The 22876-nt window shown below is 45.1% G+C and overlaps 1 protein-coding gene across 4 annotated transcripts in view; it reads right to left on the minus strand.

Moving 5' to 3' along the window:
- Positions 1-16293, minus strand: part of LOC105472464 (aryl hydrocarbon receptor-like) — a 68809-nt gene extending 52516 nt beyond the window's left edge. For all 4 annotated transcript variants that reach the window (XM_071095907.1, XM_071095909.1, XM_071095908.1 and 1 more), the window contains exons 1-2: positions 16162-16293; positions 1708-1895 (exon numbers count right to left, since the gene is read on the minus strand). In XM_071095907.1, coding sequence (XP_070952008.1) covers positions 1708-1895; positions 16162-16220 — 247 coding nt within the window. In that variant the 5' untranslated portion in view covers positions 16221-16293. The remainder of the gene's footprint in view (positions 1-1707; positions 1896-16161) is intronic.
- Positions 16294-22876: the final 6583 nt, after the last annotated feature.

Raw genomic sequence — 22876 nt, forward strand, 5'->3', positions numbered from 1 at the left:
TAGTGAGGGCTGTTTTGTCTTTAATTAAATACAGTGGGGGGTTCAGAAGTTTCCATCTTCTTTCCATAGTGGCAAAGAGAAGACAACTGACAGAGAAAGAGGTTTCACGATTTTAGATGAGTTGGAAGATAATTTCCCAGGGCGATCAGTGCTTTCCCCTGTGATAATGGAAATGGCTTCATATCTGCTGTCCCAGCCACATGTGGCTACTGAGCTCTGAAAATGTGGTTGGTGTGACCAAGAAGCTAAGATTTTAATTTTACTTAATTTTAATTGATATAAGTTTAAATTTAAATAACTATATATGGCTAATAGCTACCATACTGAATAGCAAAATTCTTGACTCTAATACTTAAAGTGAAAATGATCATATAAATGAAAGCTCAGCAGAGAAATGGAACTATAAAAAGAACCAAAGAGAAATGTTTGATCTGCAAAATATAATACCGGAAATAAAAAATACATTTAATAGGCTTAACAGCAAAATGAACACTCGCAGAGAAAAGGACTGATAAGCTTAGAGACTGGTCAGTGGAAATTATCCAAAATGAAGCAGCAATGAGAAAACTGAGCAAAGAACCAACGGCCTGTGGCACCGCATCAAGCAGAGTCTAAAATACATGTAATTTGAGTTCTACACAGAGAGGAGAGAGAGAAGACTCAGAGAAAGTATTTGAAGAAATGATGGCCAAAACTTTATCAAATTTGATGAAAATGATGAATCCACATTTGTTCTTATTGGAGTAGAGCTGGGGAGGAGTTTATAAAAAGCTTCAGAGATGATGCTTACTTGGGAGATAACTTTTCTAAGTTGATGGTCTCATTATCAATCAACTTAGATATAAATTTAAATTTCCCCCAGATTTTCTCCCAAATTTCCAGCAATTCTAAAAAAGCTTTTTGAAAATAAAATAAATTTCATGAGAGGATTGTGACCATTTTTTAACCTTTTGTTCAAGCCCAGAGTCTGCCTCCCTTGTCCATCCTCCCAGGACACGTCTCTGAGCTACAAAGGGGACACATTCTCCCTCATGAGAGGTGACGCTGCAGGGAAGACAGGAGGCCACAGACTCACCCGTGTTCGTTCAGCGTCACTGAATACAAGTTCCACTTGCGGGAATGGGTTAGAACATCTGTCTTTAAGTAGCAACACAGTTAATGAGCAAGCAGGACAAGGAAGAATAGATTGTGCCCTCTGTGTAATAGAGAATTTTAGGAGGAAAAGTTTTCAAGAAAACAAGAAGAAATAATATCCTAGATCCTATGTTATATTCAGAGAAAGAGGACCTTTGTTCTGAACCAAAGTTCTATAAGGTAGAGGAACACTTGGATCCTCACAAGAAATGACAAAGCAAAGGGAGGCAGGAGCACTGTGGTCGCGTTAAGGACTCTCCCTGGAGAATAACAGAGCCAGGCAAGGGGACTGGCGCCATCTCTTTCCACGAGCAGCCTGGGACAGCAAGGAGCCAGGGTTTGCACCTTGGACAGGCACACTCCCAGGTGAGCACCTGGCTCACCTAATGCACCTGTGTGGAGCAGGTGCCTCTCGCCTCTGCCTGAGGTCTGAAGGCAATGGTGCAGCTTTCACCAGGACAAAGGGTTAACCCAAGTTACCCCTTTTCCTCTTGTGGCCACAGCCTCCACCAGGGTCCCAGCAGGTGCCAGGGGGCCTCTCACCCTCGCTTGGTAACAGCAGCCACCACTTGCCTGCAAAGTAGTCCTTCACCTTCAGGTAGCCCACGATCAGCCTGAGGACGGACAGCTTGTCCAGCCGTGCACGCACGTCCTCGGGGAAGGGTAACAGGTTGGTGAGTCGGCTCAGCTCTTGATTCAGTCGGTCCCGGTGCCTTTTGGAAGGGTTGGTCTTGGCTCCCTCTGGAGGCAGTGGCTTAGGACTTGGGGGAGAGAGAAGAATGATCATGGCCCCACTTTCCACTGCCATTTCACTCCTGCATCACCCCAGGGGTTCCAACACCATGCCCCGCACTGTGCAGCCCAAATCCCTGGTGTTCAGAGGCAGAATCCCTCATCCTGTAGTCTCAGGTTCTGCTCATCCACGATGCCCCACCACTCCTCTGCCCTCACCCCTTTCCTCTTCTGTTGGCTGGAGCCCCACTGGGCCCTGGGCACCTAGAAGGCTCCTTCACACCCAAGCACGAGGGTTAGACCTGGCAGCCCTCAAAGTATCAGGGCCGGCCCACTTTCCCTCCCATTTGCCCCTGGCCCAGTGCATTTGCATCCACATGTAATTTTTAAATGAGAAAATCTCTGTATCACAATTAACACTGACCAAACTGAAACTCCATTTAGGAAAGTATAATTTATTAGGAATTGAGCATATGCACACGCACACACAGAGAGATACTTAACATGTACCTATGTGTGTGCGTTCTCTTTTCTTCTCTGTGTATAAAACACACACACACGCTCATGGACACAGACATTATCTCTTTCCATATATACATACGTACGCACATGTAAATTCTCTGCGTGTGTGTCCATCCATCTCTACAATCTTCCATCATCAACATGCAGGGAAGAATGATTCCTGGGAGGCTGTAGTCACCACTCATCTATCCACATTTCCCACAGATGAAACCAAAGTTTTCATGTGTAGCTTTGAAAGAATATCTGGAGGCTCTGTGTTCCCAGTGCCCTGACCCTCATCCCTCAAAGCCCAGCACTGGCCCACAGGACCGGGTCCACCAGCCATGATTTCGGCGACATTCATGAGCAGTTAGTTCACCCAAGTAGCACGACCGAAGCTATTTCTACTACCTCACCTCCAAAGCAAAACACAGTAGCACTCCCTAGAGGACAGAAGGAAGTTTAAAACATGATAAGCAGCAAAATATAATTTTTTAGAAGGCCAGGTCGGGTGTGGTGGTTCACGCCTGTGATCCCAGCACTTTGGGAGGTGGAAGTTCCAGGTCGGGTGTGGTGGTTCACGCTTGAAACCCCAGCACTTTGGGAGGTGGGAGTTCCAGGTTGGGTGTGGTGGCTCACGCCTGTAATCCCAGCACTTTGGGAGGCAGGTGATCACCTGAGGTCAGGAATTCAACACCAGCCTGACCAACATGCTGAACTCCCGTCTCTACTAAAGATACAAAAATTAGCTGGGTGTGGTGGCACATGCCTGTAACCCCAGCTACTCCGGAGGCTGAGGGAGGAGAATCGTCTGAGCCTGGGAGGCGGAGGTTGCAGGGATCTGAGATCTTGCCACTGCACTTAAGCCTGGGTGACAGAGCAAGACTCCACCTCAAAAAAAAAACAAAACAAAACAAAACAACAACAACAACAAAAAAAAAAAACAGAAAAGAAAAGAAAAAAGAAGCCAAACATAAAAAATACAGATGCTGTACTCAACTTTATCTAGATAGATAGATAGTAAGCAAAAATACATAGTAAGCAAAAATAATGAATGGAGTTGTTTCTGCCTCATTTATAAAACACACTGACAGCCTCTGTCTCTCAGGGCTGCTACGCAAGAAACAGCCAGCCTGGCTCAGGACACAGTACCTCAATGCCTGTACACCTTTGGTAACAGGATGTTAAAACAGGGGTCTCCAACTGAGCTGACAAAACTCCTGGGTATGAGTGTAACAAAAGGAATTTCAAGAACCAATTTGGCAACTCTAGACCCCATACTCAGGAGGATAGAAAAAGGGGTGGGAAAGGATTTTGTGAAGAAATTTCCTTGGAAAAGAGCTGTACTTTTATCCCATCTCTACTACTGCTCCCCGCAAAAGGAGCTGGAGAGTCACAGAGCCCTGGGATCTGACTTCGTCCTAGCAGAGGGATAGGCTCTCCTGACAGTAGATCACAGGGACAGACCTTGTTGGTGAGACAGCCCTGCAGAGCTGTCTTAGGTCCTACCCAGAAGGGTGTGAGGAGACATCCAACATTCTTGTGACAAGAAAGAAGCATCCTCCTACTTTCCTGGAGACCTGTGTGTGTGTGTGTGTGTGTGTGTGTGTGTGTGTGTGTGTGTGTGAGAGAGAGAGAGAAAATGTCCAATGCTCTTTCAAAGAAGGTAACAAAATCCAGACAGTGTAACATTGCCAATGTTCATCATCCAACCCAAAAGCACTAGACACGACAAGAAGCCAGAAAATGTGACTTGTAATGAAAAAAAATCAATCAAATCAAACTCAGAAATGACAGAGGTGATGCAATAGACAAACACTTCAAAGCACTTTTTACAACTATGCTGAAGAATTTAAAGCAACACATGAACATAGTGAGGAGAGAAAAGAAAGTTATTAATCAAATTGAACTATGGAGATAAAAAACACAATATCTAAAAATAAAAGTTTGTGAAATGAGCTTAACAACAGACTAGACTCTACAGAAGGAAAGATTAGTCAACTTGAAGACTAGCATGGAAATTATCCAAACTGAAGCACAGGAACAGAAAAGGCTTATAAAACGTAAATAGAGCCTCAACGACCTTTGAACTATATTAAGCTGTCTAATATACACGTAATTTAAGTTGCAGAAAGGCGAAGGGGCAAAAAATTTTCCACAAAGTAATGGCTGAAAAATTTCCAAATTTGACTAAGCCCAAATTACAAGGAAGGAAGTAAATAATAAAAACAAAAGCAGAGCAATAAAATATAATGGGCAAACATAAAATAAATCAGCCAAACTAAGGTTTGAAAATATCAATAAAATCAATAATCATTTAGCTGGAATAATCAGTCCTGTCCCCCCAAAAGAGAAAGTGCAAATTACCAATAGAAATTAAAGAAGAGAAATAACTAAATCCTATAGGTATTAACAGAGAAAATTTCACATACTTGGAACATGGCAAGATTTCTTATGTCACAAAAGCACCAAGTATAACAGAAAAAAAATTGGTAAGCTGGACTTCAAACAAATTAAGAGACTGAAAACACAAGCCATGGTCTGGGAGAAAATATCTGCTGTTTCTCTCTCTCTCTCTCTCTCTCTCTCTCTATCTATCTATCTATCTATCTACCTACCTACCTATCTATATTTGACAAAGGAATTGTATCCAGACTATATAAAATACTTTTACAAACCAATTATAAATGAGCAAATAATTTGAACAGACACTTTGCTAAAGAAGATATACTAATGGCCAAAAAGCACATGATATCATAGTCAACATCATAATTCATTAGAGAAATGTGAATTAAAATAAGATACCTGTACACACATATTAGAATGGATAAAGTGAAAAAGATGGACACCACAAATGTTGGAGGGGATCTGGAGTGACTGGAACTCTCATCCACTGGAAAACTATTTCACAGGTTTTAAAAATGTTAACCTTGATCAGCTATTCCACTCCTAGGTACAGTAGTCCCTCCTCATATGTTCCAAGACCCTCAGTAGATGTCTGAACTTTGGATAGTAACAAACCCTATATGCACTATGTTTTTTCCTATATAGTTGCATTGTATAGGGCAGGTAGTGTATACAGCGTGGAGATGCCGGATAAAGAGACGAGTCACATCCTGGGTAGGACACAGCAGGACAGCATGAAATTTCATCATGCTACTCAGAATGGTGCGCAATGTAAAACTGATGAATTGATTTTTCATTTCATATTTTTGGACTGTGGTTGATGGAGGGTAACTGAAACTGTGGAAAGTGAAATCTTAAATAAGGAGAGACTAGTGTACTTATTGGAATGAAACGAAAACATATGTGTACAAAAAGCCTTATACAGAAGTATAGTCTTTTATTCACAATAACCAAAGCCTGGAATCAACCCCAATATTTGCCTACAGAAGAACAGCTAAGGGAAAAAAACCCTGGTATATTCATAAAACATACTACTATTTGGCCATGAAAAGAACCAAACTACTGAAACATGCAACAACATGGATGTCTCTTAATCGTGAAAGAAGCCAGACACAAAAAGTACACACTGTACGATTCCACTTAAGGTAAATTCTAGATTAGGCAAAACTAACCTATAGTGCTAGAAATCAGACCACAGGCAATGGTGGCAGGGCAGGAAACAACTTTCTGGGGTGATAGAAATGTTCTACCTCTTGGTATCTTTTCATTAAATTGACCGAATGGTTTACTTAAGATCTGACCATTTCTCTCTATGTAAATTATATCTGAAAAATGATAAACAAGAAAAAAATTAAAAAATTCTTCCCACAGGCCGGGCGCGGTGGCTCAAGCCTGTAATCCCAACATTTTGGGAGGCCGAGACGGGCGGATCACAAGTTCAGGAGATCGAGACCATCCTGGCTAACACGGTGAAACCCCGTCTCTACTAAAAAATACAAAAAACTAGCCGGGCGAGGTGGCGGGCGCCTGTAGTCCCAGCTACTCGGGAGGCTGAGGCCGGAGAATGGCGTGAACCCGGGAGGCGGAGCTTGCAGTGAGCTGAGATCCGGCCACTGCACTCCAGCCTGGGCAACAGAGCTAGACTCCGTCTCAAAAAAAAAAAAAAAAAAAAATTCTTCCCACAAAGAATACCCTTGGCTCAAATTTTTTTTTTTTTTTTTTTTTTTTTTGAGATGGAGTCTCGGTCTGGTCTGTCGCCCAGGCTGGAGTGCAGTGATGGGATCTCAAGCAATTCTCCTGTCTCAGCTTCCTGAGTAGCTGGAATTACAGGCACCAATCACCACGCCCAGCTAATTTTTGTATTTTTGGTAAAGACGGGGTTTCACTATGCTGGCCAGGCTGGTCTCAAACTCCTCACCTCAAATGATCCACCAGTCTCAGCCTCCCAAAGTACTGGGACCAGCAGCTCAGAGGTTTTAAAGATGACTTCTGTTGACTATGCAAGGAATACAGATTTCCAAGCTTTACATGAAGAAGAAGAGAAAAAGCAAAAGATCTCCAAATCATTTTTTTCTGTTTTTTTTTTTTTTTTTTTTTTTCTTGAGAAAAGGTCTTGCTCTGTCACCCAGGCTGGAGTGCAGTGGTGTGATCACAGCTCACTGCAGCCTCAAACTCTTGGTCTCAAGCAAGTTCTTGTCTCAGCCTCTGAGTAGCTAGGACTACAGGTGTGCATCACCACCCCTGGATAATTTTTACAATTGTTTTGTAGAGACTTGCTATGTTTTCTGTAGGTCTTGCTATGTTGCCCAGGCTTGTCTTAAACTCCTTGCTCAAGCCATCCTCTCACCTCTGCCTCCCAAAGTGCTAGGATTACATGTGACAGCCACCACACCCAGCTCCAAATCATTATTATGGGGCCAGCATAACCTCAAACTCCAATCTAGTAAGGATAGTTCTGTAAATAAAAAGTACAGGCTAGTCTCACTCACAAACAAAGATGCTGAATCATAAATTTAAAAATAAACCAAATGCACCGATAAAGGGACTGCATAGTACATTGTGATCAGGTAGAGCTTATCTCAAGATTCAATTTTAGTTTAACATTAGAAAATCACTAATGTAACTCACTATATTAAAAGACTAAAGGAAAAAATGTGATAATCTCAGTAGATGAAGAAAAGCATTTGATAAAATTTGGCGTTCTTTAATGATTGTTTTTTCAAAAGTCTTAGCAACTTGGAATAGAAGGAAATCCCCTAACCTGCAAAGGTCACTTGCAAAAACCAAAAAAACAAAAAACAGAAACTCACCGCAAAAAGCACAGTTGATAGTAAACCATTGGAAACGTACTCTTTGAAACCAAGAGCACAAGAATGCCCACCATTACCGCTTGTTTCAACATTAGACTGAAGGACCTAGCCAGTCCGTTAAGGGAAGAAAAATAAGTGCTACGGTCTGAATGTCACCCAGAATTCATGTGTTGAAACTGAGCATGAGTCTGTGATAGTATTAAGAGGTGGGGCCTTTAGAAGGCGGTGAAGTTATAGATGGGATGAGAGCCCTTGTGAAAGGTCTTGAGGGAATGGGTTTGCCCTCTTCTCCTCTTCCTGAATGTGAAGATGCAGGAAGAAGGCCCTTGCCAGACACCAAGTGGCCGCGCCTTGATCTTGGACTTTCTGTTCCTTATAAGTTACCCAGTCTGTGATATTTTGTTAAAGCAGCACAAACAAATTAGGATATAAAGGCCATTAATACAAGATTGTAAGAGTGTACCTGGGAGGCTCACAAACTTTCAGCCTGTCAGTCACCCCCTGTAGGGCTTGTGGCCCTGCCCACACAGTTCAGGAGATCTGGGGTGAGGCAGGGCTGTCTACATGTCTAATGAGCTCCCAGGTTACCTAGTTCTGCTGTTCTGGATCCACACGTTAAGAACCACTGCTCTAAACAGAAGATTTGTAGGTTACTATGGGCTGCATTTTGCAAAATTCATTTGTTAAAACCCTGAAGTACCTCATAATGTGACTATATTTGGAGACGCATTAAAGAGGTGGTTAATTTAAAATGAGGCCTTGGAGTGGGCCCTACTCCAATGTAAATGGTGTCTTTATAAGAAGAGAAGATTTGGATACACAGGGAGAGACACGAGACACATGCACACACAGAGGGAAGACCCCTGGAGCTCACAGGAAGAAGACAGCTATCTGTAAGCCAAGGAGAGAGGCGTTGGAAGAAACCAACCCTGCTGACACCCTAACCTTGGACTTCCAGCACCCAGAACTGTGAGAAACAAATTTCTGCTGTTTAAGCCACCTGGTCTGTGGTGCTTTATTATTGCAGGCTTAGCAAATTTATGCAAAGATATATTGTTAGAATTAATAATAGGGTTTAATAAAGTTGGTAGATAAGAATCAAGATTCAGAAAACCATTACATTCTTATATACCAGCAACAATGAATTGGAAAAGGAATTTTTAAAAATACATCCTTTACAATTTCATAAAATTTAAAATGTTTAGAAATAAATATATTGTAAGGTATGCAAGGCCTAGAGAAAGAAATTTAGACAATATAAAGGAAGCCACTTTAAAAGACCTGACTCTGTGTAGAGACAGATGATGCTTCAACAGGGCAAAGATGTTGATTTTCCCCAAAGACATTCGCAGATTTAATTCAGTTTCACTCAGCATCTCTAGAGGCTTTGTTTTTGTTTATTTTTCTTTTTTTCTGAGGGAACTTAATAAGCTGATTCTATCTCATGATTGTTCTAAAGTTAATATGGATGTGCAGAGATCACAAAAGAGTCAGGCCTTCCTGAAGATGAAGAAACGTGTTGGGGCCGTTAAAACTTATTGCAAAGTGGTGAACTTGGTCTGGACTGGGATCCAGGACCCAGGAACACAGCCATGCACACAGAGAGCTGGATTTACGACAGGGTGGGAACTGACAAGCCCAGTCAAAGGCTGGACTTATTGATGACTGTGTTGGCACAATTGGCTTTTCATATTGGAAAAAAAATTGAAATGGGATTCTCATCACACCACATCAAAAAATTACTTAAGGTGGACCATGGGCTTAAAATGTAAACAGCCAAACTAAGAAACATTTGGAAGATAGTAGAGGAGGCTTTTTATGACATCATAGAAGGGAAGGACTTGTAAGCAAGACAAGAAAGTTCCAACCATGAAGGAACAGATTGATACATTTAAATGATTTGAAATTAAGAACTTCTGCTAATCAAAAATACCATGAAGAGAGTGAAAAGACAAGCCACCAACCATGAGAAGATATTTTAAACACCTGGGTTGCTTTACTTGGTCCACACATGTTTAAAGAGAAATATTATATTCTTCTCTCTTCTCACTTCTTCACCCATCCATGTGTCCAGTAGCCCTTGCAGGCTTCTCAGTCTGAATCCCAGATGCTTTGCTACTATTTAGATCACTGTTCACATGTTTTTTTATTATAGCTAAGCTGCCACAATGTCCTCGTAAGTAAATATGACTGCACATCCTTAGGTAATCCTCTGAGGATACATTCTTAGAAGTGGATATGCTGAGTGAAAGCAAAAAGACATTTTTAAGGCATTTGATAATTATTGACTAATTTTTTCCATAAAGGCTGCAGTAAGTTATGCTCTCATTAGCAATTTGAAAATGCTAGCTTCTTCCTAATCTAGAAAATTAGGTGCTATCAATATAAAAAGTCATTTTAAAATGCACAAAATATAAATGTTCACATTAACACATTCATGTCACCAGGATCCTAGACAGTCTCCTCCTCAAAGGTCACTGCCATCCTGGTTTCTAATTCCGTAGATTAATCTTGCCACTTGTGAGCCCTGTGGAAAGGAAGCTGCACAGCTTGTGCTTGCTGGTGTCTGGTTCCTGTCACCCAACGTTATGTCCGAGAAAGTCACTCACGTTTTATGTGTAGCCTAGTTCATGTTTGTTGCTGAGTAGTATTCTACTGTGGAAACAGATGTTGCTTGATGTGTCCATCCTACTGTTGAAAGAAGTCTGGTGGCCTCCATCATGACATTTTCGTACATATGTACACATTTCTGTTCTCTCCAAATGGAAAGCGAATTTGCAGGGTCAACTTTAGTAGGCACTGCTAAATAGTTTTCCACAGTACAAGGTGCCTTCCTACTGGTTGTGCACGGTGGCTTCTGTTATTAATGTAAAAAATGTATCTCATATTTGCCTGTTTTATTTATTTAACTACTAATAATGCCTTTCATATGCTCATTGGCCATTGGTTTGTAAATTGACTGTTAATGCTTTTGCCTATTTTTCATAGTTCTTTCATCATTTTGTACGAGCTAATTTTCTACTAAGCATATTAATCTTATACATGTTACAAATTTTGTTTGCATCTCGATTTTGTTGATGGTGTTTGTGTATGTATTTTCATATCACCTCCATTTTTCTGTTTATCTTTCTTTTTAAAGAGTATCTATCGCCTGATCACTGTAAGAAAAATTTAAAATTCAAACACAATCACTGGAAGTGGTGGCTGTTGATCTTTTGGTGCACACTCTCCCAACCTTGTCCCATGTGAACATAGAAATATGTCACTGCCTGTTGAGTGCCTGCTAGAGGCCAGGCAGAGTGGATGTGGGAAAGCAACAGAGTCATGGAGGAGGCAGGCGGCAGGAAGGAAGGTGTGGACCTTGAAGCCCTCTGGAGCAGAGCTCTGCAGCTGAGCGGGGCCTCAAGGGTTCTGGCCAGAGGGAAAGAGAGGCCTTGCATCAAGAAAGTGCTCCAACTAACCTCCTGAGGGGGCTGAGGAAAGGGAAGAAATGAAGGGAGGGCCCAGGGACCCGGAGAAGCTTCCATTTCTTTTCTAGGTAGAATGAGGAACTGCTGATAGGAGGCACTGCTTTCATCTTTTACAAGATCCTTTGGGAATGGGAGGAGACTGCTAATGGGTATGGGATTTCCAAAAATTTGGGGGTGGTTAAAATGTTCTGGAACTAGATAGTAGGGATGGTTGCACATTGTGAATGTACTGATGTACTTGTACATTGTAAGATGGTTAAAAAGGTAAACTTTATATCACGTGATTTAACACAATGAAAGAAAAAAGACCCAATCTGCTACAGTATGATCAAACCAGAAGAGGTGAGAGCAGGAGATGCAGAACTTCCCAGGAGCTGCTATAAGGGCCACAGGGGATGACGGTAGCCCTGGGCACAGAAACGGGCAGACTGGATATCCTGGGGTGGAATTAGCAGCATTTGGAATGGTTTTCCAGAGGGGGAAGGACAACTCCAGGTTTCTCCACGGGAGGATGGTGACAGGTAGGACAGGCTAGTTCGGATGGACTAAGCTTGAGTTGAGATGAAAGAGGGTAGATGTCACCTCAGTGAATTTGCCCAGGCCGAACCCTGACTGCCATTCAGACTCCCCTCTGTCTTATACCCATATATAATTACTCACAAAATCCTATCTGCATTTTCTTCAACCTACGTGCAGATCCCAGCCACTTCTCACCCTCCATGATTCCCTGTCAAAAAGGCCACCAGGGCCTCTGTCTGGAGTCCCAGGTAGTCCCCCGCTGTCCTCTTGACTTCTACCCTCCACCTATCTCTCTCCCTAAAGCAACCAGAACCATCCAACACACCATTCCCCTGCCAGAACCTTCGGTGATACTTTTCCTGAGCCTTCATCTCTCTGCTGTTTCTACCACTCAGCTCCAGTTTTGCCCCAAGCGAAGCCCACCTCAGGGAATTTGCATTCACACTCTCCTCTAGATGGCTTGTATCACATCCTGATGTGTATTTATTATGTTTAGGATGTAGGCTACAGAAGGGAAGGTTTTGTTCTTTGCTGGATTCCTCATGCCTAGGACAGGGTCTGGCAGAGTCAATGTTCAGAAGGAATCTGTGAAATGAGTGAGTAAGTGAAGTTTCTGACTCCTCCCCTTTCCTTATGCTCTGACATTCTTAACATGTTGACTCTTATCTTCCTGCCTTATGGCCACTATGTGGCTGGAGCTATGGTATTGCGTCTGCATCCCAGGCAGAAGTTGGCCATGCCCATTGCCTTGGATCAGGAGAGCAGAAGCCTTCCCAGAACTCCCAGAAGACTTCCACTTGGGTCCCATTGGCCAGAATGAGGTCACATGTCTACCCTCAGCTGCAAGGGAGCCTGGGAAATGGGCCTTGATATGTTCCGCCCATCCTGGTCCATTGCCTGGGCCAGTTGCTCTGCTGCCGAAACCTTGTGCAGATTTGACCCTGGGGAGAATGGGGTTGGAGGTGTTTTGATGGCAGAGGCACATGTTTTGCATGACATCCTTGCACCTTCACTGAGGTCCTCTGTTCCTAGACAGATATGAGTGTCTTTTGCACCAGAGGGTTGCAGGGCTAAGTGCCAGCTTCCATGTTAAGAAAGAAACATCCCCCAAGGTCACGGTAGCTACAACTTGTTCTCTATGTGGTATGAGTAAAGAAACCTGCCAAGCTGGAAAGCTTAGTGGATGCTGAGAGACCTCACAGCCTCTCTGACTCCCCAACCAACTCACACACTAAACCTGCTCTGGACTTGACTTTACCTTGCAAAGGAAGATCAAACCTGTGAGAATAGGCAGCCAAGTCTGCAGGTCTGCACTCCAGCCCCTGATCTCTCCTGGTTCAGAATCTCACCCAGGGGAGGACAGTCTTCCCCTAGCACAAGCCTCACACTTCTTCTGTGGAAGAAGACCTCATGGTTGTTCTGATGACCAAGTCCAACTCCCATCAATACATGTACAGATTCTGAGGGTCTGATGGGAAAATATTTTCCAAGAATGAATCACCTGCTATGAAAAAAAAATGTTGTTTTAATCCCACTCAAAGGGGAACTGCTGCAAAGATGCTTCTGTTACAAAAGAAATAATATTTAACAAGAAAACAAATAAGAAAAGAGTCATGAAATACTTTTTCTGCCTTAAGGAAAAAAATAATGAGGGCACTTCATGTAGAGAGAGTTTGATAGAAGGCAGTGTCCTTCCATGTGACACAGCAGCTCAAAGCCAAGGCAGGAACCAGAGCTTGAGGCTGGATGGAGCTTACCCCTAGCCCTGGGCTCTTCAACTGAGCAGAGCAGCGAATTCTTTTAAGAAAGCTTGGCAAGACTTGAATTCTAAGTATAAAGTATTACTTTGCAGAGATTTGTGGCTTTAGAATTAGGCTAATTTTCAACCACATGCACAGCCTGATTTCAGCGGTGGACGGAGGAGGTCGCCACACCTCAGCTACATCTCCAGGTTGATAACATGAGCGACAGAAGGTCTTCAAGAAAGCATTTGAAAAGACAGTGACGTGTGCAGGTGCTAGAAGCCCAATGTCTGCCTTACAAACCTCGCCCAGGCTCTGTTGCAAAGCATTTTATGCAGATTTTACAAATGATTCTACCCAAAGTCCTTAGAAGTGGGTTACATCTTCCAGTGCCCTAAACCTTTCAAATGCACAATGGCATCCACATTTCAACGTTATGCAGTGACCCAACACAAGGGTGAAAATTGTTGGCAAACCACCACAAAGCTGGTGCGAGCTTCTACACTGTGGTGTTTACAGCAGGTCAGGAGAGAGCCATACCAGGAGGGAAGGCAGCTTGGCAGGTGCCACGTGGGCTCCCAATCAGCTGCCACCAGCTTCAGAGGAGGATGCACTGCCAAGTTGGGAGGGGCTTTGAATCGCTCTCCCCATTTCCCCACCCCATCCTGAGCCCGAGGAGCCCCTGGAGCCCTGACTTTAGCATCCGCGACGCTGTCCCACGTGGCCTGCCCAGCCTTGCCAGCAGGACCAGAGTCTCTTCCACACGGCCATGGGGAGTGGTGGGGAAGAGGCCTAGCTGGGAAGCTAAGACCCAGGTCCAAGCCAGAAGGCCATGCGGCCACCCCACCACCCAGCGAGTCACAGAAATCCCTAAAGCAATGCACTTGGAGCAACTCAGGAAACAAGACAGCACAGTGTTTGCAAATGAGGCCAGTTTTTACACTAGATCACTGTTAACTAACCGCTTAGCTCAGTCCCCCATCAACTGGTTGCAAACCTAAGACGTTCACAGTTCACCATGGTTGGACTCCCCAGACACCTGGAACTCTGTTTCCATCAGGTAAGCTGTGTACTGACCAAAATCACTGCTAAATGTCCCCACGCCTTCTAATTTCAACTCTTTCTGTTATGATTGCTAATGAAATGAGAGCAAAGAGAAAGTGTTGTTTCTTAGTGAACTATGCTGGATGCTTTGGAAAGACTCGCAGTGTGGCTGCAGAAAAAAAAAGTTGCTGGTGAATTAGTCTACACGTCAGGATCCTATTGAGATGCAAGTGTCTTTACACTGAAGACAGTACCTTGTGGGTGCGATTTATGCGCGCGCGCGCACACACACACACACACACACACACACACACACACACGAAGAAGAGGACCCCAACCAGCATCAGAGGATTAGCAAATTGATAGCCATTGATATTTTCAGTTAAAATAAAATATTTAAGGTATTTGTAACACTCTTAAAAATTTCCCATTTTGAACATCTTTTTCAGTTATCCAATGATTACTGGTTCTACTGCCCTGGAAAATAAACTTCTCCTGAGGAGTATGGTTCTGAGATATCTGTGCCCCTACTGAAAAGTTTCATGAGCTTTTGTTTATTGTGGTAAAATACACAGACAAATTTCACCATTTAAAGGCAGTAGATGCAATCACAATGCTGTGTAACCATCACCTATAGCGAGCTCCAGAACACGCTTAGGAAACCCGTCTCCCCTTAGCAGCCACTTCCCCTCTCCCCGATATCCTCCCCCACCCCCATCTGCTTTCATACTCCCTGGATGTCCGTTCTTCTGGACGTTTCATATAACACTTGTGTGACATTTCATATCTGCACTTTCTTATCGGGCTCCTCTCCTGGCATTTTGTGTATTTTTAAATTACACGGAATGAGAATTGATATCTTGAGATCTTTCGCAAGTTTTTCGGACGCGGACCAGCCTTCTGCATTTGGAAGCTCGCGCGGGGCAGCCGGGCTGTCCCCGGGGTCGCCACGTCCCTCGGGAAGGTTCCAGGACCCGGGCTCTGAGGCCAGCGGGGTCTCCGCAGCCATCGCGGCTAAGTTTCGCACAACCTCTCCCAGGCCCCAACCCAACCTCTGGGCACTGGACGAAGACTCAGGGATTTGTGTCTTACCCCGGATTTCCCATTTACTATTCCTTTAAGGGCGTCTGCCCAAGCCTGGGGCCGCAGCGAACTGGGCGGGGCTGCCTTCCCCATCTCCACGCAGCTCGCTCGGGCCTGACCTGGGGACCCGGAGGGGACCCTGACCCGCCGGGCTCCTCCACCCCGCAGGGCCTCGCATCCCCGTCCCTGTGCATGCGGTGGGGGCTGCCCGCTTGGCCTCTCCGTCGCACCTCCACCTCCGTGACTCGGAGACCTCCGTCCCCGCTGCTGCGCACACCCTGTAAACCCAGCCCTGGTTTGAGGCGCAGGGTCTTGGAGGGCGCAGGTCACAGAACGCGGGAGACCCCAGCACGCCCTTTCCAGAAAGCGAGCGACCCCGGCCGACTCGCGCCCGAACGAGGCGTTGAACTTACTGTCAAGGTTCAAAATCCCCAGCGGCAGGTTCAGGGGTGGGGGTGTCTTTAAAACGAAATCCTTTCTCCCCAGGCTACCCAGGAGCTCCGCGCCAGCGCGCCGCGGGGGCCTCAGAATTCGCCGCCAGAGCCGCAGGGAAGGGCCGCGGACTGGGGGACAGGCCCGGCTCGGGGGCCGCGGGAGGACGCAGGGCTGCCCCCGCCTTCCTCTCTGCACCCCGGGCCCGGCCGCCCCCACTGCCCGACGCGGTCCCCATCCCAGGCTCGGTCCCCAGAGGCGCCGCTCGCGCCCCTCGGCCCCGCGTACCTCCTCCGCGCCGGCTTTCTCCTCCTCTTGCCGGCGTACTTGGCCCGGGTGGACAGCATGGTGTCTGCAGGCGGCTGCTCCCCTCCCGGCCGCACCGAGGGGACGCGGTGGCCGTGGGCTTGGGCCGGGGGAGCGGCTGCCGGGCGCCCGGGAAGGTGCGGCCACCCCCACGCGGAAGGCGGCCAGCGGGTCCCGGTGCGCGCGGCTCCCAGCCCGGGGTCCGCAGCTCTGGGGTCCCAGCGCCCCGCCTCCTCCTGGAGCGACCAGCGGGACCTGCCGTCCCCCGCGGCCCCGGGCCGGGACACCCCGAGGGATCTGCGCGCGCCTGTTTCCGAGACGGGAAGGCGCTGGGGGCTCGGCAGCCAGAGGGACGGGTTCGGGGAGCGTCCGGTGAGCCTAAGACGCGCCTTCGCCGGGGTCGCCGGGTGTCTGCCTCTCACTTAGGTATTAGGAACCGTGGGACAAATCTCGGTTTTCCTCTGGGGGTGGGCGGAGGCTCAAAACTGGACGGCGTTCCCCTGGAGGACTCTGATCAGACAAGTAGTGGTTTCCTCATCCCCAGGTGTGCGCGAAGGGTGCAGGTGGCCAGCAGGGACAACACGGGGCGAATTCGGAAAGCCGGTGCGTCCGTGGACGGTCCACTTGGAAGGAGTTGGGAGAAGTCCTTGTTCCCACGCGCGGACGCTTCCCTCCGTGTGTCCCTCGAGCCACAAAAAGCCCAAACCCTAACCCGCTCCTTTCTCCCGCCGCGTCAGTGCAGAACCCCGCGGTCCCCGGGCGGGGAAGTCCGCAGGCGTCGGGAGAGACACGTCCTCTGGGAGCACAGAGCCCCTCCGAGCGAGCAGCGGGGACGCTGGGCAGACAGGGGACCGCGGGGTCCGGGTGGAGAGGACCCGCCCTCGAGCCGGCCCAGCCCTGACGCTCAGGACCGCCTCCAGCGGGAGGTCTGCGCCCTGCTTTAGACCCTTCTTGGGAGAGTTCATTGCCGTTGTTTTGCAAATACCCGCTGCGCTTGGACGGAGGAAGCGCCCACGCGTCGACCCCTGGAAACGAAGGCCTCCCTGATGGGAACGTCTGCGTCCAGGAGCCTTTATTTACTCTTTATTCTGCCCGATGCGTGCACGTGTGTTAAATGCTTCAGATGCTTTTGGGAGGGAGGTGTTACACAAATAATGGAAATGCCTCCTGGTCTCGCCACGCTAGGTGACAGCTGAGGTGCGGCTTCTCCAGGGCGGAGCCTCCTCGTTGTCCAGAGCTGCTTGTCGAAGTCTTCCCAGGGCCCCTGACTTGCACTGGAAACTGCTCACCTTGGCACCGGCATGTGGAACAAGAAATGCTTCTGTTTTCATTCGTCCTAGTGTTCATAAAATGGAAAACAATGAAGGACATACAAAAACATTAATAAAATAAATTCGTGGAACTAGATTCTTCAGAAAGTACAACAAACACAAAATCCAAGTATTGCCATGTCGGCAACACATTCCTACTTTAAGTTGTATGAAGTTAATTGGAATAGTGAAGAACAAAAGTGGATGTGGGGCAGATCTGCGTCCTGCATGCGTCTTGCAGCCAGACTGTTCCAGCTGTTCCAGACCTCAAAATAGAGAGGACCCAGGTTTTCTAAGATCAAGTCGCTTCGCTCTTAACTGCAGTGGGTGGAGTTTGGGGATGAACCTCTCCTCAGCTCCCATCGCCCCTCTCCAGCGTCCCTGGGTGCAGCCCCTCCGCCGCCACAGCTGGAGACTTCCAAAGGAGGCAAGCAAGCCTCAGCGATCCCACGGAGGTCCCATCGGCCCTTTCCACGCTTTTCTCTCTTCAAGCTCCTCCTCCTTCTTCTTTGCTCTCTTCATAATCGAATCTAGGCAAGGATTTCAGTCTGAGCTTTGACCAAGGACAGTAACTGGGTCCAGGGATGGAAAACGTTGCTTCTAGGTCCTGTTTTGCTACAGCCTGGCAAGAGGACTATGATCAGGCCTCAGTTTCCATCTCTCTAAACTGAGGAGTGCTGTGCGGGGATCTCTGCCTCCTTTACAGTATTTCCTCCAGTTATGTCTTCGTTATTAGAGCCGCTGACTTCAAATGACGTTTCATAATGATGACCATCTCTTTTGTGTCATCCGGAGTCCTTTTTCTTCTGATATCTCGAAAATAGATAAGAAAGATAATACGAATATCAAACTGAGCCCTTTTCTTTGGACTTTGTAACAAGGAAAATTCCTAGTAATGGTAAAGTACGATCTAGTAACGATCAATGAATCTGGATGTGAGCTTAAATGAATCTGGATGTGAGCTTTATTTTATGATTCGATTAGGGTATATCCACGAGTCTTGGACTTATCTAAAACTTTAATTTATCTAAAAGTATGCAGTGTTCATTACTTAGCAAAGGTGTCATGGCTTGGTGTCTAACATTCCGGGTAGAGAGCCATCTCTGTGTTAGGGAGTGTTGGCTCTTTATTGAGGCCATCGGTGAGGCAATGCAAGACAGACAAATGTGGCTTCGGTCCTAATATGACAGCAGACAGCCACCAGCTGGAAAGGTGTACTGAGATTGTAAAGATGTGCTCACTTCCTGAGGCTAGGGACCAGGGCCACTTACAGCCCCATCATCATCTTTTTGAACTGTAAATCTGAATTCTTTTCTCCAAGACAAAATTGGGCAGGGAACCATCAAACTGGGATTCTGGAAATCAGGATGGGGGAGCAGAGAATCCTGCACCCTCACAAACCCCTTTTGCTGTGTTTGCTCCTGGTGCAAGTTCTCACTTCTCCATGGCTTGGGGGCTGAGCAGAGTTCCTGGGGCTGTTGGTGCTACCTCAGCTCTCTGTTCTCACTGCTTGGAGCCAGAGAGGAGGCAGGGACAGAAGTCATGGACTAAAGGCCTAGAGACAGGGCAGGAAGAACGGCAAGATTCAGAGGAAAATGTTTGTTTACAGCCAGAATCAATTGATAGGCATCAACACAATGTTGGAGAGAATGTTGCAGCACAGTGCCCTGGCCTGGCATGCAGGAGCCTGTGACCGTTCCGTCCCCTGGGCCACCTCAGGCTCCTCACCCCCACCCTCAGAGTGTGGGCTTTCATGGCTGCTCTATGCTGGGCCACAGCCCTTCATGAGGCTCCTCTCTGGCAGGGCCACAGAGAATAAAAGGGAGCAGAAACCACATCCTCCACACAGACAGAACCTGCATCAGCCAAATTGTCCATCTGACCAAGGGTCTTCCTTCCTCATTGCCCAGGTGGCTACAACATGTTGTTTGGACCACCAGTTACTGTATCAGACTCTCTTTAATTTTTTGGCTCAAATTGTTTTCTCTCCTTGATTAGATGAGGTACCTTGGTAATAGTTAAATTTGTCTGGAGCCTAGAGGTTGCAAGATCATGAAACTGCAGTTATACCTTCCCAGAGGGGTGGATGGCATCCTCAGATCCTCGACTTGCAGAATGACCTGTGTGGATCTGACTCTAGGCCATCTCCCATTGGAAGAAGAGGAGGGTTTTTATGGTTGAAAGAAGGACCATTGCATTATAATAGGTGCAGTCATTTTGGAATTCTCGGTATGGGAAGAGGCATGTGCTTGTGTATGTGCACACAGGCATGCTTGTTCAGGAACCAAAGGGGTGGACTGCAGTGACATATGTCATTATTTTTGTTTATTCTGCTGCTGTATTCATTTTCAATTGCTGTTGTAACAAATTACTACAAACTTTGTTCCTCAAAAGAACACAAATTTATATTTTTACAGTTCTGCAGATCAGAAGTCCAGTAGTGTCTAAAATCAAGGTACCAGCAGTGCTGTGTTTGTTCCTGGAGGTTCTGGGGAGAATCATTTCCTGCCCATTTGGGCTGTGGGCAGAATTTATTTCCTTGTGGTTGTAGGACTGAGGTTCCCATTTTCCTGCTGGATTAGGGCCATTCCCAGCTTCTAGAAGCCACCCGCATGCCTTGGCTTGAGGCCCCTTCCACTATTTTCAAAACCAGCAACGGTAGGTCAAAGCCCTCTAACAGGTTCTTCTTCCTTCCTTTTTATGAACTCATCTCATTAGGTTTGCAGCCACTTGAATAATCCCAGATCATTTCTCTATTTTAAGGTCAGATGATCAGGTCAACTGAATTCTACCTATATAACCTTAATTCTTTTTTGCCATGTACGGTAACATATGCATAGATTCTGGGGCTTAGTATGGAGACATACTAATTACATTGTAGCTAGATATTTATGTTGGGGGGAGCATTATTCTGTACCTAGAAGAGAGGGGACTTGTGGGGATGTAGGGTGTGCATATGTTCAGTGTTAACCGATTCTGCTAAGTGGTTTTCCAAAGAGGTATGCTCACTAAAACTATTCTCTTTCATTGGTCTGTTTATTTATTCTCATGTCCATATCATACTGTTTGAATTACTGTCTTGATATCTAGTATTATAAATATTCTTTGTTATTCTTGGAAATTGTATTTGCTTTTTTAGCTTTTTGCATTTCCATATAAATTTTAGAATCAACTGGTTAATTCCCATAAAAATACCTGCTGGGATGTTGAATGGTATTGCTTAGATTCTACAGATTATGTGAGGAATAATTTATATTTTACAGTATAAAGACTTTCAGCCCATGAACACGGAATATCTCTTTATTTATTTGGAGATACTCTTCTTTAATTTATGTCATTTTTTTATAGTTTTCTTGCACACAATTCACTAGTTCCTAAGTGTTTGATATTTTTAATGCAATTGTAAATGATGTCATTTAAAAATTAATTTTCAGGCCAGGTACAGTGGCTCACTCCTGTAATCCCAGCACTATGGGAGTCTGAGGCAGGAGGATCACTTGAGGCCAGGAGTTCAAGACCAGCCTAGGCAACATAGGAAGATTCCATCTCTACCAAAAAAAAAAAAAAAAAAAAAATTAGCCAAGCATGGTAGTACCTGCCTGTAATCCTAATTACTGGGGAGGCTGAGGTGGGAGGAAGCTGAGGTGGGAGGAGGCTGAGGTGGGAGGAGGCTGACGTGGGAGGAGGAGGCTGGAGCCCAAGAGTTCAAGGCTGCAGTGAGTTTGTGCCACTGCACTCCAGCCTGGGTGACAGAGTAAGATACTGTCTCAAAAAATGATTTTCTAATTCTTGCTATTGTTTCAAAATACATTTGATTTGTGTATACTATCTTGTATCTAATTACTTTGCTTGTTAATTATAGATTTCTTTGGATCTTTCATGTACACATCCTATCTATCCAAAGGAATAGAAATCAATACATAAAAGATATACCTAAACTTGGAATGTTTATTGCAGTACTATTCACAATAGCAAAGATATAGAATCAACCCGTTTTTATCAACAAATGAATGAATAAAGAAAATGTCATAAATATATGCAAGGGAATTCTATTCAGTCATAAAAAGAAGAAAAGCATGTCATTTGTGGCAACATGGATGGAACTGGAGAGAATTATCTTAAGTGAAGTAATCCAAGCACAAAGAAATAAATATCACCTGTTCTCACTTATATGTGGGAACTAAAATATTTGATCACATGGAGGTCAAGAGGGGAAAAATAAATAACAGAGATTGGGAAGTGTGGGAGAAAAGGGAGGAAGAGGAGGACTGGGTTAAAGGGTACAAACATATGGTAAGACAGAAGGAATTAATTCCATATTTGATAGTGGAGTAGGGGGACTGTACTTAACCAAAATCGATTGTACTTGGGTGATGGCCATGCTCAATACCTTGACTTGACTTCTGTGCATTATATACATGTAACAAAATTTCTTATGTTCCCCATAAATTTATATAAATAAAAAACAGCAAAAATTGTATAAATAATGTTGTTATCTATTTGTATTTAATTTAGAAGCAATCATCTAGGTAAAAGACCAGTGGGAACAACCCTAATATAGCTAGTTATAGCATGCCTACTCTGATACAGAAACCTGGCTAAGTGTAGGTCAGGCAAAATCTCACTTCATCCTACCAATGACCCTATAAGGTCGGTATTATTATTATCCCTATATTTTAAATATGTAAAGGTAGTAGTAGCCTGACCAATGTAATGCCAAATGGCAGAATTGGGACTTAGGCCTAATGTACCTGACTCAAGAAGTAGCAATTTAATCTGTATCTCCACGTCTGTATATGGACCAAGGAGAAGTAAATTTTGTGTTTGCGAGTACACTTAATTCTTTCTGTCCATCCTAAATATTCTAATCCCCAACCCCATGCCATGAGTGGTTTTTCAGGGAAAGAATTACGACCATGTTGTAAAATCTTGTAAGCTGCAGTTTGCAGGATTAGTATTGGACCAACAATGTCCTCCCACTCAAGTGGCGTAATGGTAGAAAACACTGTTACTAGATAGAGGTGGAATCTCAGGGGAGAAACCTATAGTCTAAACTACAGAACCCAGATTAAAATAGAAAAATTCTGTACTTTTCCTTAAAATAATTTGACTAAATTTTAAAAAAATTTTTTCTGAAAATAAACAGTATTATAAAGTGGTATATTTAAACAAATAAATATCTAGCTACGATGTAATTCTTTTTTATCTGATCTTGAACTAGTGGTTCTGGCTCCATCTTACCTTGTCATAGTCTTTGGAACTCTTCTTGAATGCTTTTTTGGAGTTGCACATGTTCCTTGGTTTATATATGCTCCAGCTGGCCATGTATAATTCTTGTCAGCTGGCCATAAGACATGATCTGGCAATTTGTCATTCCATTGACTGTA

This window comes from Macaca nemestrina, chromosome 4 (genome assembly GCF_043159975.1).
Source record: "Macaca nemestrina isolate mMacNem1 chromosome 4, mMacNem.hap1, whole genome shotgun sequence".
In the NCBI taxonomy this organism is placed as follows: Eukaryota; Metazoa; Chordata; class Mammalia; order Primates; family Cercopithecidae; genus Macaca; species Macaca nemestrina.